The sequence below is a fragment of the Chrysochloris asiatica genome, unplaced genomic scaffold, assembly GCF_000296735.1.
Source record: "Chrysochloris asiatica unplaced genomic scaffold, ChrAsi1.0 scaffold00129, whole genome shotgun sequence".
Lineage (NCBI taxonomy): Eukaryota > Metazoa > Chordata > Mammalia > Afrosoricida > Chrysochloridae > Chrysochloris > Chrysochloris asiatica.
Genome location: NW_006408647.1, coordinates 5,907,629 through 5,921,498, shown reverse-complemented (window position 1 = coordinate 5,921,498; position 13,870 = coordinate 5,907,629). Strand labels below are relative to the sequence as shown.

General features: G+C 41.1%; 1 protein-coding gene across 1 annotated transcript in view; it reads left to right on the top strand.

Moving 5' to 3' along the window:
• Positions 1 to 12,357: 12,357 nt before the first annotated feature.
• Positions 12,358 to 13,870, top strand: part of HADH (hydroxyacyl-CoA dehydrogenase) — a 70,594-nt gene continuing 69,081 nt past the window's right edge. Inside the window, exon 1 of the mRNA XM_006869325.1 lies at positions 12,358 to 12,528. Coding sequence (XP_006869387.1) covers positions 12,397 to 12,528 — 132 coding nt within the window. The 5' untranslated portion in view covers positions 12,358 to 12,396. The remainder of the gene's footprint in view (positions 12,529 to 13,870) is intronic.

Sequence of the window (13,870 nt, the reverse complement as noted above, 5' to 3'; positions counted from 1 at the left end):
ATCAAAGGCGTGCAGACCACAGAATTCACTACGGTAGTTACTTCTGGTAGAGGCGGTCAACTGATGTTTGGATGGTAGGTTTGTGGGAGCTCATTAAGTCTGTATAAATAAATTAATAAAAAGTTTATATCTATAAGATACAGTACCAGCAATCATCTGTCAGTCTGTCTTACTATGGTGGTTTGTATGCTGTTAGAAGTTAAGCCACCGGTATTTTAAATACTGACGGAATCACCCATGGTGGATAGGTTTCAGCAAAGCTTCCAGCAAAGACAGACTAGGAAGAAGGAGAGGCATATAATCTCTGAAAGGTTGTTGTGTGCTATCAAGCCACTTCAGACTCACAGCAACTATGTATAGGATTTCTGCAAGGGGCTGGTGGGTTTGAACTGGCAACATTGCACTTACCAGTCCATTGCTTATCCTACAGCATCTCAAAGCCTTATGAATAGCAGCAGAAAACTATTTGATACAGTGCTGGAAGATGAGACCCTCAGATTGGAAAACATTCAAATAAAACTGAGAAAGAGCAGCCTCGTCAAAGTATAGGTAACCTTAATGACATGGATGGAGTAACAGTTTTCAATCTTCATTTGCTAATTGGAACAGCACAAAATGAGAAGTGATCTGCGCAACAGTTGCAAATATCCATTAACAATCAGAACATGGAATGAGTGAAGTATGAATCTAGGAAAATTGGACGTTATCAAAAAAGAAATGGAATCCATAAAGACCAATGTTCTAGGCATTAGTGAGCTGAAATGGACTGATATTGGCCATTTAGAATCAGATGATTCTAATGGGAATGACAAATTGAAGAGGAATGCTTCACATTCATTCTTCAAAAGAGCATTTCAAGATTTATCTTGAAGTAAACTATGGTCTGTAACAGTATAATATCCATATGCTTACAAAGAAGACCAGTTTATACCACCATCATTCAAATGTGTGCATGAACTATTAAAGCCAGTGATGATGAGATTTAAACATTCTACCAACTTCCTCAGTCTGAAATTGATCAAACATTGGAAAAGCCATGTGGGAGTCATGTCTGACTTCCCCTGGTTTCACAAGGGGAAAAGATAATCAAAATCAAAATCAGCCCAATGCTATGAAGTGAAGGTTAGATATGCTTCCAACCCTACAACCTTCTTTACCCAATTCTGACACCAACCATCCCTCCCACAGCACTCTCTACTCACATCTGGGTTTGAAAATCCATTGCAATGGCCACACAGAACTCATAATACTCATGATTATGGAGTTTATTAGGGAAGTGAACAGGGTACAATTCAGGATCAACACCAACTCAGGATGCAGCTGTTCTCCTCTCAGCCATGTGGCTCCTTGGCCACTGTCTCAGTCCATGGGTCTAGAGCCCACAGCAGTTGTAGCTCTTCATGCCCACCACCTCTGCCTTTGCCTCTGCTGTTGCTACATTTCTAGGTAGGGAATCTCACATTCCATTCATGCTCTTCCTTCTTGATGGTCCTGGGATCTTCCAGCTCTGCTTCTGAAATGACTCTTTGGAGGGGGAGAGGGTTATTAAAAAGTTTTTATTGTGAATTGAATGAAAGTTTACAGGGCAGATCATCAATTTTACATTCAACAAATCATATACTTTGTTTCATTACAATGATTATAATCTCCATGTACCATCAGTTAATGGTATTTCTATTCATTTTAGCTCTTTGGTTTTTTAAAAAAAACACTCAGGCATATATAATAATTTAAACCACCAAAAATGCATGTTCTGTGAGCCTGCCTCCTGGCCACCAGCTCTCAGTCCTTCTAATTCCATGAATCTAGAGTCCTCAGCTGCTCCCTCTCTCCGTGTCCCCATCTCTCCCTCCATCTCTGATGTCACTGCTTCTCTGGATAAGGTCCCACATTCCGCTTGTGCTCTTCTCCCTTGATAGTCCTAGGGTCCTCTGTTTCTGGACTATAAGATTAACCACTCCCCTGTTTTTGTTACAAAACTTTTACCTTTACAGTTGTGACAGTCACAGTAAGTCATGATAACAATTACTCACTATTGAATCATAAGAATCTTATCCCCATCTCTTTTCACCAGAGCTATCTAGACAAACTATTCAGAGGGGGACTCTATCTTTTCCTGCACACTTTTAAACTATACTCCCTCTTGAAACGTTGTAAGCCAGTTGCTTCCTGCCTTTATCGCCCCCTCATTTTAAGTAGCCAATGTCTGAGTTGCCCGTCCCTATCGACCCTGTATACAGAAGGGATAGCATTGATACTTGATGTGAAGACTCCTTGCCTCTCTGTTGGTATTTTGAGCTACTATATCCATTAGTCTATGTCAGGTTCATCAAATTGTGGCAATTTACCCTTGTTTCCTTTATCAAAAATTATTATTATTTTATTCATTTTCCTCTAGTCGAGTTCTGATTATCAAGCCATTGAAGCTAAGTCAAATGGGTACTATCTGCAAGTATGGGTATTCCTTTAAGCCTAGCTGGAGGGCAAAACTAAGGAATCCTAATCTTAGAGTCCTGTATACCCTATTTGTAGGGTCCCATCCAATCACTTGGAGGGAATTACAAGGTTTTGGATAGAAAAGCAATATCAAGTAAATTCATGGAACAACAAACATGGAACCAAATTGCATTTATTATTACTGGGGACTGGAGTTAAAAGGTTGTGAACAAAGAGGAAAAATCAGTAGTTGGGAAATATGGCCTTTGTGATAGAAATTATACTGGGGATCAAATGACAGACTTTGCAAGAGAAACTAATTATTCATTACAAATACCCTTTTCACGACATAAATGGCAGCTGTGCATGTTGATCTCACCAGATGGAATAAACAGGAATCGAATCGACTACATCTGTGGAAAGAGTTGATGGAGAAGCTCAATTTCATCAGCCACAACAATGTTAGGAGATGACTGTGGAAGAGACATATGCAAGTTTAGGCTGAAGCTGAACAAAATTAAAACAAGTAGAGAGCCAAAATATGATCTTGAATATATCCCACCTGAATGAAATATCATCACAAGAACAGACATGATGCACTAATGACCAAAGACCAGAAGGGTTGTAAGATGACATTAAGAATGCCATACATGAAGAAAAAGGTCATTAAAAAGATAGAAAAGATCAAAATGGATGTCAAAAGAGACTCTGAAACTTGCTCTTGAATGTGGAGAAGATACAGTAACTAGAAGAAATGATGAAGTAAAAGAACTTAACAGAAAAGTTCAAAAGGCAGCTTGAGAAGACAAAGTAATACAATGAAATGTGCAAAGACCTGGAGTTAGAAGACCAAAGGGAAGAAGAACATGCTCAGCATTTCTTGAGAATGTTACATGTGCACTGGAAAAGCATGTGTATTGTGCTATTGTTAGGTTGAATGCTCTGCACGCATCTATGAGGTCAAGTTGGCTGATTGTGTTGTTTAGTTCCTCTGTGTCTTTGTTGAGTTTCTTTCTGGTTGTTCTATCCTTTTTTGAAAGTGGTATATTAAAATCTCCCACTATTACTTTAGATTGTTTATTTCTTTCTTCAACTCTATTGTTGTCTTTGTTGTTGTTAAGTACCGTGGAGTCAGTTCCGACTCATAGTGACCCTGCACAGGGTTTCCAAGGCTGCAAATCTTTACGGGAGCAGAAAATCTCATCTTTCTCCCGCAGAACAGCTGGTAGTTTTGAACTGTCGATCTTGAAGTTAGCAGCGTGATTTGTGACCACTACGCTACCAGAGCTCCTTTCAAATCTATTAGAGTTTGCTTTATATATTTTGGTGCTCTTTCATTGGGAGCATAGATATTTATTATGGTTATGTCATCCTGTTCAATGACCCTTTAATCATGAGATAGTGCCCATCTTCATCTATTATGCTGGTTTTTGCCTTAAAGTTTATTTTATCAGAGATGATTATTGCCACACCTTCTCGTTTTTTATTGCAATTAGCTTGGTATATTTTTCCACCCTTTAACTTTTAGTCTGTTTTTGTCTTTGTGTGTAAGGTGTGTCTTTTGCAGACAGCATATTTTCTTATCCATCCTGCCACTCTCTTGTCTCTTAACTGGTGTATTTAATCCATTGGCAGTTAGTGTAACTATCAATAGATATGAGTTAATTGCTGTCATAATGTTGTGTGTGTGTGTGTGTGTGTGTTAGTGCTGGTTTCTTTGTCTTTCCTGTGCTGAGTTCATGTTTTTTGTGTTCTTTCTTGTCAGTTTCTTCATAGTTTTAGTGTTTACATGTTCTTGGATTTTCATTTTCTTGGTATGTTGTGAAGTATTAGTTTTCTTTGAGGTTAACCTATATTTTATTAACTTTTTCCTCCATTTAAAACAGTCTATTTTATCCTGCAATCTACCTGACCTCCTCACCACTTGGATCTCTGTTCCTACTTTCTTTCACAATGTCATTATTTTGATCGTAGACTGACCTCCCAGATCCTCTGACTTTGTTCTTACAGCTTTCTTCTGTTCTAGACTCTTCCTTCTGTTGACTGAGTTCCAGGTGATGTTGTCACGTATGTCAATCTCTGGTTGTTGTCTGTTCTTGTTGGTTTTCAGTCCAAACAACTCCCTTTAGGATGTTTTGAAGTGCTCGGTTGGCTTTGACAAGATTCCTTAGCTTCTGTTTATGTGGGAATATACTTATTACACCATCATATTTGATTGACAGCTTTGCTGGGTAGACAATTTTTGGTTGGCAATTTTTTTATTTCCGGGTTCTATGTACGTCTCCTGATTGTCTTCTTGCCTGCATGGTTTCTGCTGAGAGATCAGAGCTTAACCTGATTTGCTTGCCTTTGTATGTAACACTTCTCTTTTTCCCTAACAGCTTTCATGATTCTCTCCTTGTTTTTTATTTTGGAGAGCTTGATTATGATATGTCTTGGTGATTTTCTTTTGGGGGGTCTATTCTTTCTGGGGTTCGTTGGGTTTTTTGAATGCTTATCTTTTCATTTTTCAGGATGTTAGGGAAATTTTCTTTCAGAAGCTCTTCAGCTATCTTCTCTGTGGACTTGTGTGATTCTTTCTGCTCTGGAATGACAATAGTTTTTACGTTATTCCTCTTCATGTTGTCCAACATGAACCTTAGAATTTCTTCAGATTTTTTTTATCCTTTCTTATGCTTGCTTTTCTATCTTAGCAGTATTGAGATATTTCATTTCTTTTCCAGCTCGCTGGTCCTGGATTCCATCTGTTGAATTCTACTCCTTTGCCCTTTCAGTGTATTGTCCATTTCTGATATTTTATTATTAATCGTTTGGACCTCATTTTGCAGGTTTTGAATTATTTCCAATGCTATTTATATCTTATTTGATTGGCACTGTAGCACTTCCTGACTTCTTGTTTTTCTCAACCCCTCTATGCAGTGTTTGAATGCATCTCAATATCGTTCTCCTGAATTCCTTCTCAAGCACTTCCAAAGCCTGCCCTTCTTCCAATGTGAGGTGTAGGTCTACCTCCAACTCATTTGTCTCAGTTACTCTATCCTATCTTGTTTCTGGACATGTGCCAATGTGGTCTGCTGTCTCTTGGGCATCTTCAATAATTAGGTGTGATTTAAATACTTAGATGAATGTGTGTTGATGTATTATTATGCTTTCTGATTGTCTCCAGGTAGATGTGATTAGGACATGGGCTTCCCTTTTCACTTTTCTTATTACTCAACTCAGAGTAACTATAGCAGGTGTTGGCTCTCTGTATAGAAGCTGGTATTGGCTCTTGCCTGGATGGTGGGATTTTATAGGGTGTTATTGTAGCTTATCTATATAACTGCAATTGCTGTCTCTTCTTGTGTAGCATAGGGAAAGAACCCACTTTACTTTAAAAGGGGGGCAAGAAAAGTGGAGGGAACCATGCAAGTTAGTCTAGGTTTTTCTCCTAGTGGGAGAAAGTTCACAGCTGAGCAGATTCGTGAGTGGGGGTGGGAGGGGTATCCGTTAGCCCAGGCCCTCTCTTTAGTCACTGAAGTGGTGGTGTGCAGAGAGAGAAAGGGAAATGGGAGGATGAAAAAACTGCTTGCATCTTTATCTCTGTGATGGGATTTCTGTCCTGTGGCATATTTGCTGCTCCCTTTAGTGTGTTTTAAAAAGATGTTGGCTTAATACACTGTTGTTGTATATAGTAGCTAGTGTTGCCTTGTGCCTTTTATGTTGGAGTTTTAAAGGTTGCAAATGTGGTTTGGCTGTATGGCCAGAGCTGCTGTCCTTTGTTAGGTAAGGCAGGATTAAAAACTCCTGCCCAAGTACGAGGGCCAACTTCAGGGCTAAATCCAAAATTCATAAAAGCAGTCTGGAGGATTAGCCAATGGTGCCAATTGGGACCTTCAGCCACTTCCTCTATGTGCAGTGGGAAGATACTTCGTCTAAGCAGCTCAGGGTGACAGTGTCAATTGTACCCTGTAGGTGCAACGCTAGACCCTTTTGGGGGTGCACTCTCACCCACATGACGACAGCTGGGCTGGGCAGAGAGGGTGTGACAGGAGAGCACAAGAGTGGAAGATAAAAAAGAAAGAAAAAACCTTCACACCTCTTTTTCTAGAAGTCACTTGGTGGTTTTTGTGCTGTAGTCCACTCCTTGTGGCCCCATCCTCCGCCCTCCGCCAAGGCAGCTCACCTTCAGTTGTCTAATTGAAACACTGCTTTCTTTACTATTGCCTCTAAGATTTATCCTCCAGTAGGCCCCCGAAACTATTTTCCCCTACTTTATATTAAATTTAGAGCTCTGGGACTGTCCCCGCAAAGCGTTTTTCCATGCCTCCACTGAAGAGACTTTACTGAGTCCCTCCGCTTATCCCGCCCCTGACCTTGCTCAGCATTTCTTAAGTTGAAAGACTGAAAAAAATTTCAAGCCTTGGGTTGCAATAGTAAAGGATTCTATAGGTAAAACCACAGCACTAGTCTGTCAGTTTGTGGTATTGTGGTGGTTTGTGTGTTGCTGCCATGATGGAAGCTATGCCGTCAGTATTTAAATTTCAGCAGGGTCACCCATAGCAGACAGGTCTCAGTTCAGCACTTCTAAACTAAGACTAGAAAGAAAGATAGATGGACCACTTCTGAGTGATTATTGTTAAGTGCTATCGAGTCGGTTCTGACCCATAGAGACCCTGTACAGAGTTTCCGAGGGTATAAATCTTTACAGGAGTAGAAAGCCTCATCTTTCTCCCGCGGAGCGGCTGGTAGTTTCGAACTGCTGATCTTAAGGTTCGCAGCCCAATTCGTAACCACTACGCTACCAGAACTCCACCGAAAACCTCATGAATAGTAGTGGAACATTGTTAGACATAGTGCCAGAAGATGAGTCCCTCAGGTTGGAAGACACTCAAAATATGACTGGATAAGAGTGGCCTCCTCAATTGGAGTTGATCTTAATGATGTGACTGAAGCAAATCTTCTGGGACTTTCATTTGATGATGTGACACAACTCAAAATGAGAATACACAACTGCAAACATCTATTTTTAATTGGAACATGGAATGTTATGAAGTATGATTATAGGAAAATTAGAAGTCATCAAAATTGAAACAGAACGCATCAAAATCAATATCCTAAGCATTGTTGTTGTTGTTTTTAGATGCCGTTGAGCCAGTTCCAACTCATAGCTACTTTATGCACAACAGAAGGAAACACTGCCCAGTCCTGCACAAACCTGACCCTCAGTTATGATCAAGTCCATTGCAGCTGCCACTGTGCCAATCCATCTTGTTGGGGGTCTTCCTCTTTTTCGCTGACCCTCTACTTTACCAAGCATGATGTCCTTTTCTAAGGACTGGTCCCTTCTGATAATAAGTCCAAAGTATGAGAGACAAAGTTTGGCCATCCTGACCTCCAAGGAGCATTCTGGCTGTACTTCTACCAACACAGATTTGTTTGTTCTTCTGGTAGTTCATGGTACTTTTCACAGTCTTCTCCAACAACCTAACTCAAATGCATCAATTCTCCTATGGATTTATTCACTGTCCAACTTTCACATGCATATGAGGCTATTGAAAATACCATGGGTTGGGTCAGGCATACCTTAGTCCTCAAACTGACATCTTTGCTTTTGAACACTATGAAGAGGTCTTGTGCAGATTTGCCTAATGCAATTTGTCGTTTGATTTCTTGACTGCTGCTTCTGTGAGTATTTGATAGTGGATCCAAGGAAAATGACGTATTTGTCAATTGAAATCCGTTCTCCATTTATCATGATGTTATTTATTGGTCCAGTGGTGAGGAGTTGTGTCTTCTTTACTCTGAGGTGCAGGCTATACAGAAGGCTATGATCTTTGATCTTCATCAGTAAGTATTTACTGCTTTTGGCATCAGTAAGTACAAATTTGCTTTTGGCAATCAAGGCTTATCAGCTGCATGTCACAGTTTGTTAATGAATCTTCGTCAAATCCTGATGCCATTGTCTTCTTCATATAATCCAGTTTCTCAGATTATTTGCTCATCATACAGACTGAACAAAATTGGTGAAAACTACAACGCTGGCCCACACCTTTCCTGATTTTAAACCATTCAATGTCCCCTTGTTCTGTTCGATGACTACCTCTTGGCTCTATGTACAGGTTTCTCACGTTCAATTAAGTGTTCCAGATTACCAATTCTCCACAATGTTGTCCATTGTTTGTCATGATCCACATAATCAAAAGCCTTTGCATAGTCAATAAAGTGCAGGTAAGCATCTTTCTGGTATTCTCTGCTTTTAACCAAGATCCATCTGACGTAAACAATAATATCCTTTGTTCCATATCCTTGCCTGAATCCAGCTTTAACCTCTGGCTGTTTCCTGTTAATGTACTTTTTTTTTTTTGGTTTTTATTGTGGATTGAGTGAAAATTACAGGGCAGATCATCAGTTTTACATTAAACAAATCATACACCTTGTTTCATTACAATGATTATAATCCCCTCCGTTTACCATCGGATAACAGTTTTTCTCTCTATTCATTTCAGCTCTTTTTTGTTTTTTTGTTTTTTTAACACTGAGGCTTATATAACAATTTACACCACCAAAGGGCACATTCTGCTAGTCTGCCTCCTGGCTGCCAGCTCTCAGTCCCTCTCTTTCCATGAATCTAGAGTCCTCAGCTGCTCCCTCTCTCCATGTCCCCGTCTCTACCTCCAACCTGAGGAGCTCATCTTCTGGTGCTCTTCATTGTGTTTCAATATTCAATATTCTGGTGCTTACAGTGTCCCATTGTTATTCATAAAGTTATCAGTGGCTAAACATTCGGAAATAGGCTGTCTCTCCTTAATAGTCTGTCTTAGTCTGGAAGCTCAGCTGAAACCTGTCCACCATAGGTAAGCTGGTTGGTATTTAAAATACCTGTAGAATAGCTTCCAGAATCACAGCAACATGCAAATAACCACAGTATGATAAACTGACAGAGGAGTGGTAGATCCTGGGCATTAATGAGCTGAAATGGACTAGTACTGACCATTCAAATTGGATAATCTTATGGTTTACTATGCCAGAAAAGACAAAGGAAAAAAAAAAATTTAAATATCTATCTTAAAGTAAAATGATCTCTGTGATATGCCTACAAGGAAGACCAATTAGTACAACTGTTATTCAAATGAACATATCAACCACTAAAGCCAGTAATTAAGAAGAATTTTACTAGCATCTTCAGTTTGAAATTGATCACACATGCAACCAAGGTGCATTGATAATTACTGGTGATTGGAATGTGAAAGTCAGAGACAAAAGAAAGGATCAGTAGTTGGAAAATATGGTCTTGGTGATAGAAATGATGCTGGAGATCCCATGATAAAATTCTGCTAGACAAATTATTTTTTCATTATAAATGCCTTTTTTTCAACAACATAAATGGCTACTATACACACCTGGGGAGTCCTGGTGTGGCGCCGTGGGTTAATGCACTGGACTATAAAGTCAGTTTGAACCGCAAGGTCAGCGGTTCAAGCTTACCAGCTGCTCCTCAGAAACCCAATACAGGGTCACTATGAGTTGGAACCAACGTGACAGCACTTAACAACAACAACAACATACACCTGGAGTATACCAGATGGACTCTACAAGAACCAAATTGACCACATCTGTAGGAAGAGACAACTGAGATGCTCAGTATCATCAGCCAAAACAAGGACAGGGGCCAACTGTGGAAGACACCATCAATTGCTCATACACAAGTTCAGGCTGAAGATGAAAAAAAATAAAGCAACTCCAATTAGAGCCCAAATATGACCTTGAATATATCCCACCTGAATTTAAATACCATTTCAAGAACAGATATTAGACACTAATGACCATGGCCAGAAGAATTGTGAGATGACATCAAACATCATCTATGAAGAAAGCAAAAGGTTACTAAAAAGACAAGAAAGAAAAGACCAAAATGGATGTCAGAAGAGATTCTGAAACTTACACTTGTGCATAGAGACGCTCCAGGACCTGATAGAAAAGATGTAAAAGACTGAACAGAAAACTTCAAAGGGCAGATTGAGAACCCAAGTAAAGTATTATAATGAAATGTTCAAAGAAACAAAAGGCTTCAGTGTGCTGAAATGCTGTGAATTTCTCAAGCTGGAAGAATTGAGAAAAAAATTCAAGCCCAGGCTGTAATATTGAAGGGTTCTTTTGGCAAAATATTCAATGCTAAAGAAAGAAGTGAGAGAAAATGGAAGGAATACAGAGTTATGTACCAAAAAGAATTGGTTTATGTTCAACCATTTCACAAGGTACCGTATAATCAAGAACTAAGTGGTACTGAAGGAAGTAGTATAAGGTTCACTGAAGGCATTAGTGGAAAACAAGGCTCCAGGAGTTGACAGGATATAACTGAAATGTTTCAACAAACTGATGCAGCAGTGGAGGGGCTCCTGACTATGCCAAGAACTTTGAAAGGCAGCTACCTGAATGCCCATTCCACAACTGGGCCATGATATACAGAAAGAAAGAAAAAAAAAAAATGGAGCCATGGTGTTAGTGTAGGTCAGCAGTTGGGAGTCCACTAACAGCAGAAGAAAGATGAGGCATTCTGGTCCTGTGAAATTTTACAGCCTCAGAAATCTATACAGGGGTTGCTGAGTTAGAACTGTCTGAGGGCACTTAACATGAGACACTCTATAAACAATGTTCTTTGATCTTAGTCAGTCCACCTGTTCACTATATTGATCTTCTCCTAGCTACAAAGTGGAACTAAAGGCTAACTTTCCCTTCCCAGCCTTGCATTGGCACTCATGGGTTAATACTGAAACACACTCTCTTTAGATAATTGTTCTGGATAAGAACAGCTGAAGTTTCCTTCTGTATTAGCAAAAACAATCCGTAACCACTGGACAAGAGCCACACAGCACACATTTTGTATTCCACTATCCAAAGAGCCATACAGCAAATATTTATTCAGGTTTGTTGTTGTTGTTATGTGCTGTGGAGTCGGTTCCGACTCATAGCCACCCTGTACACAGGGTTTCCGAGGCTGTAAATCTTTAGGGGAGCAGAAAGCCTCCTCTTTCTCCTGTGGAATAGCTAGCTGGTTGTTTCGAACTGCTGACCTTGCGGTTCGCAGCCTGATTCGTAACCACTAGGCTACCAGAGCAGGTTTAGGAAGGCACAAAATCAAATAACAAAACAAACCAATCCAACGCTAAGAAGTCGGTTCTGACTCATAATAACCCTACATGGCATCAGAGTTGAACGAGCTCAATGTTTCTAAGCCTAAATCTTTACATGAGCAGATAGCCTCATCTTTCTGCCCTGGAGAAGCTGTTGGGTTTGAACAACTTGAGGTTAGCTGCCCACCACCAACCCCACAGGGCCACCAGGGCTCTTTTAGGAATGTACTAAAAAAAAAAAACAAAAAAAAAACTCCACTGCTCTCGAGTTGCTTCCGACTCATAAGACCCTATCAGAGGTTCCTGGGGCTGGAAATTTTCACGGGAGCAGGTAGTCTCAGCTGTCTCCTTCGCAGTGGTTGGTGGATTTGAACTTCTGACCTTGCGGTTCGCAGTCCAGTGCTTCTCCAGCGCCACCAGGACTCCTTTAGGAATGCACAAGCAGCTTACAAATCAACACAGTGCACTTCATTACAGAAGGAGCCCATGACTTTTTACAAAGAACGTTTGAACTCAGCCCAACACAGCAACGCGAGCATCCCAGCTCCAAGGTCAGGTCACAAAACTTAAGCTCCAGCCCGCCCCTCACACCCAGCGCAGCTAAAGACCGTGGCCTGGACCGGCTCACGTGGGCTGGAAGGAACGCTCCTACGTTCGAACGCCATCTTCAGCGCCCTCGACCATTGGGCACAGCGGACCGCGAGTCCCCGCCCCATCAGGAGGTGACGTCTCAGTCTCCCCCGGCGCGCGGGGAGGTGCTGCCTTTTGCGTCTTGGCACCCAGAAATCAACTCACTGCTAGTTCTTCGCTGCCTAGGGCTTGTCATTATCGCTGTTGCTGCCGCACTATGGCTTTCGTGACCAGGCAGTTCGTGCGCTCCGTGTCCTCCTCTTCCACCGCCTCGGCCTCTGCGAAGAAAATCGTCTTCAAGCATGTGACAGTCATCGGCAGCGGACTTATGGGGGCCGGTATCGCCCAGGTGAGGCGTCCCGCGCGCGGGTAGCGCATCCCGCTCGCTTTACTGGCCACCCAGTGCTGGCAGCGACCGGTGGGGGCGTTGGCTCAGGCTGTCCCTCCTACTAGGTGTACTGGAAATATTTCAGTCAGGGCCTCTGAAGGCTCAACAGCCTCCATCCACTTCCCCAAAAGTTAAGGGCCCTCAATTTAGAAAAGTCCAGCTGCCTCTGTGGCCGATGAGGCTCAGTGGAGAGTGTTGGTGAAAGCATCTTGGGGCGGTGCTTGAGAACCCCAAACCAAACCAAACTCGTTTCCATACAATTGATTCCAACATGACACACTGCGATCCGAGAGCATCGGCTGGAACTGCCCCATAGGGTTTCCAAGGTGTATTCTTTATGGAAGCACATTGCCACCTGTTTCTTCCATGGAAAGGTTGGTGGTTGACTCTTTGAGCCGAGATTCTTGTGCAGAGAAAAGATGATACTATGTGTGCTCCCATAATGTGTTTCCTGCTTGCTCCGTTCAAACGGGAATTTTAAAAGTTTTTAAAATGTTTTTAAGTTTTATGAGTTTTTAAAATGTTAAAACAATTTACCTGCTCTCCTTTACTACCTCCCACTACTTTCTTTTTCTTGTTACAAAGAAACAATAACCATCGTTTTGGTAGCTTTTGCAAATGTCACTTAATCTGAGTTTGCTGTTTCTGGATTCCTTTGACTGCAGCTTGGAGCAAGTTTGACCTTTAACCTGGTGCTCTTTGTACAGAGAACTGTGAGGCTCATGCTGGGGAGACTAGGAGGGGGAGATAAAGCTGTAGACCAGCCTTCTGCCTTATAGGGATATTATTGTACTTCTTCAGGACTGGCTGTGATCCAGAGTCTGTTGTGTAATTGATTACCTGGGATTATGTAGTACTTGCATTGTGTGTATTTTTAATAACTACATCCTACTATTTAGTATTTCAACCGTTTACAATTTAGATTGTTGAGCAAGAGGAGCTAATTTTTCTTGAGAGAAGGGCCTTAAATTCTGTTATCTACAGGTGCATCAGTTTAATTTTTCAGCATGTTTCCAACCAAGGGCTCACTTTTATGCATGCTTTTTAAGTAAATATTTAATTGTTATAGGTTGGCTGATTGCTTGCTGTCTAATTGGTTCTGACTCATAGTGACCCTATATAGGGTTTCCAAGGCTATAAATTTTTGTTGTTGTTGTTAAGTACCGTGGAGTCAGTTCCGACTCATAGTGACCCTGCACAGGGTTTCCGAGGCTGCAAATCTTTACGGGAGCAGAAAATCTCATCTTTCTCCCGCAGAACAGCTGGTAGTTTTGAACTGTCGATCTTGAAGTTAGCAGCGTGA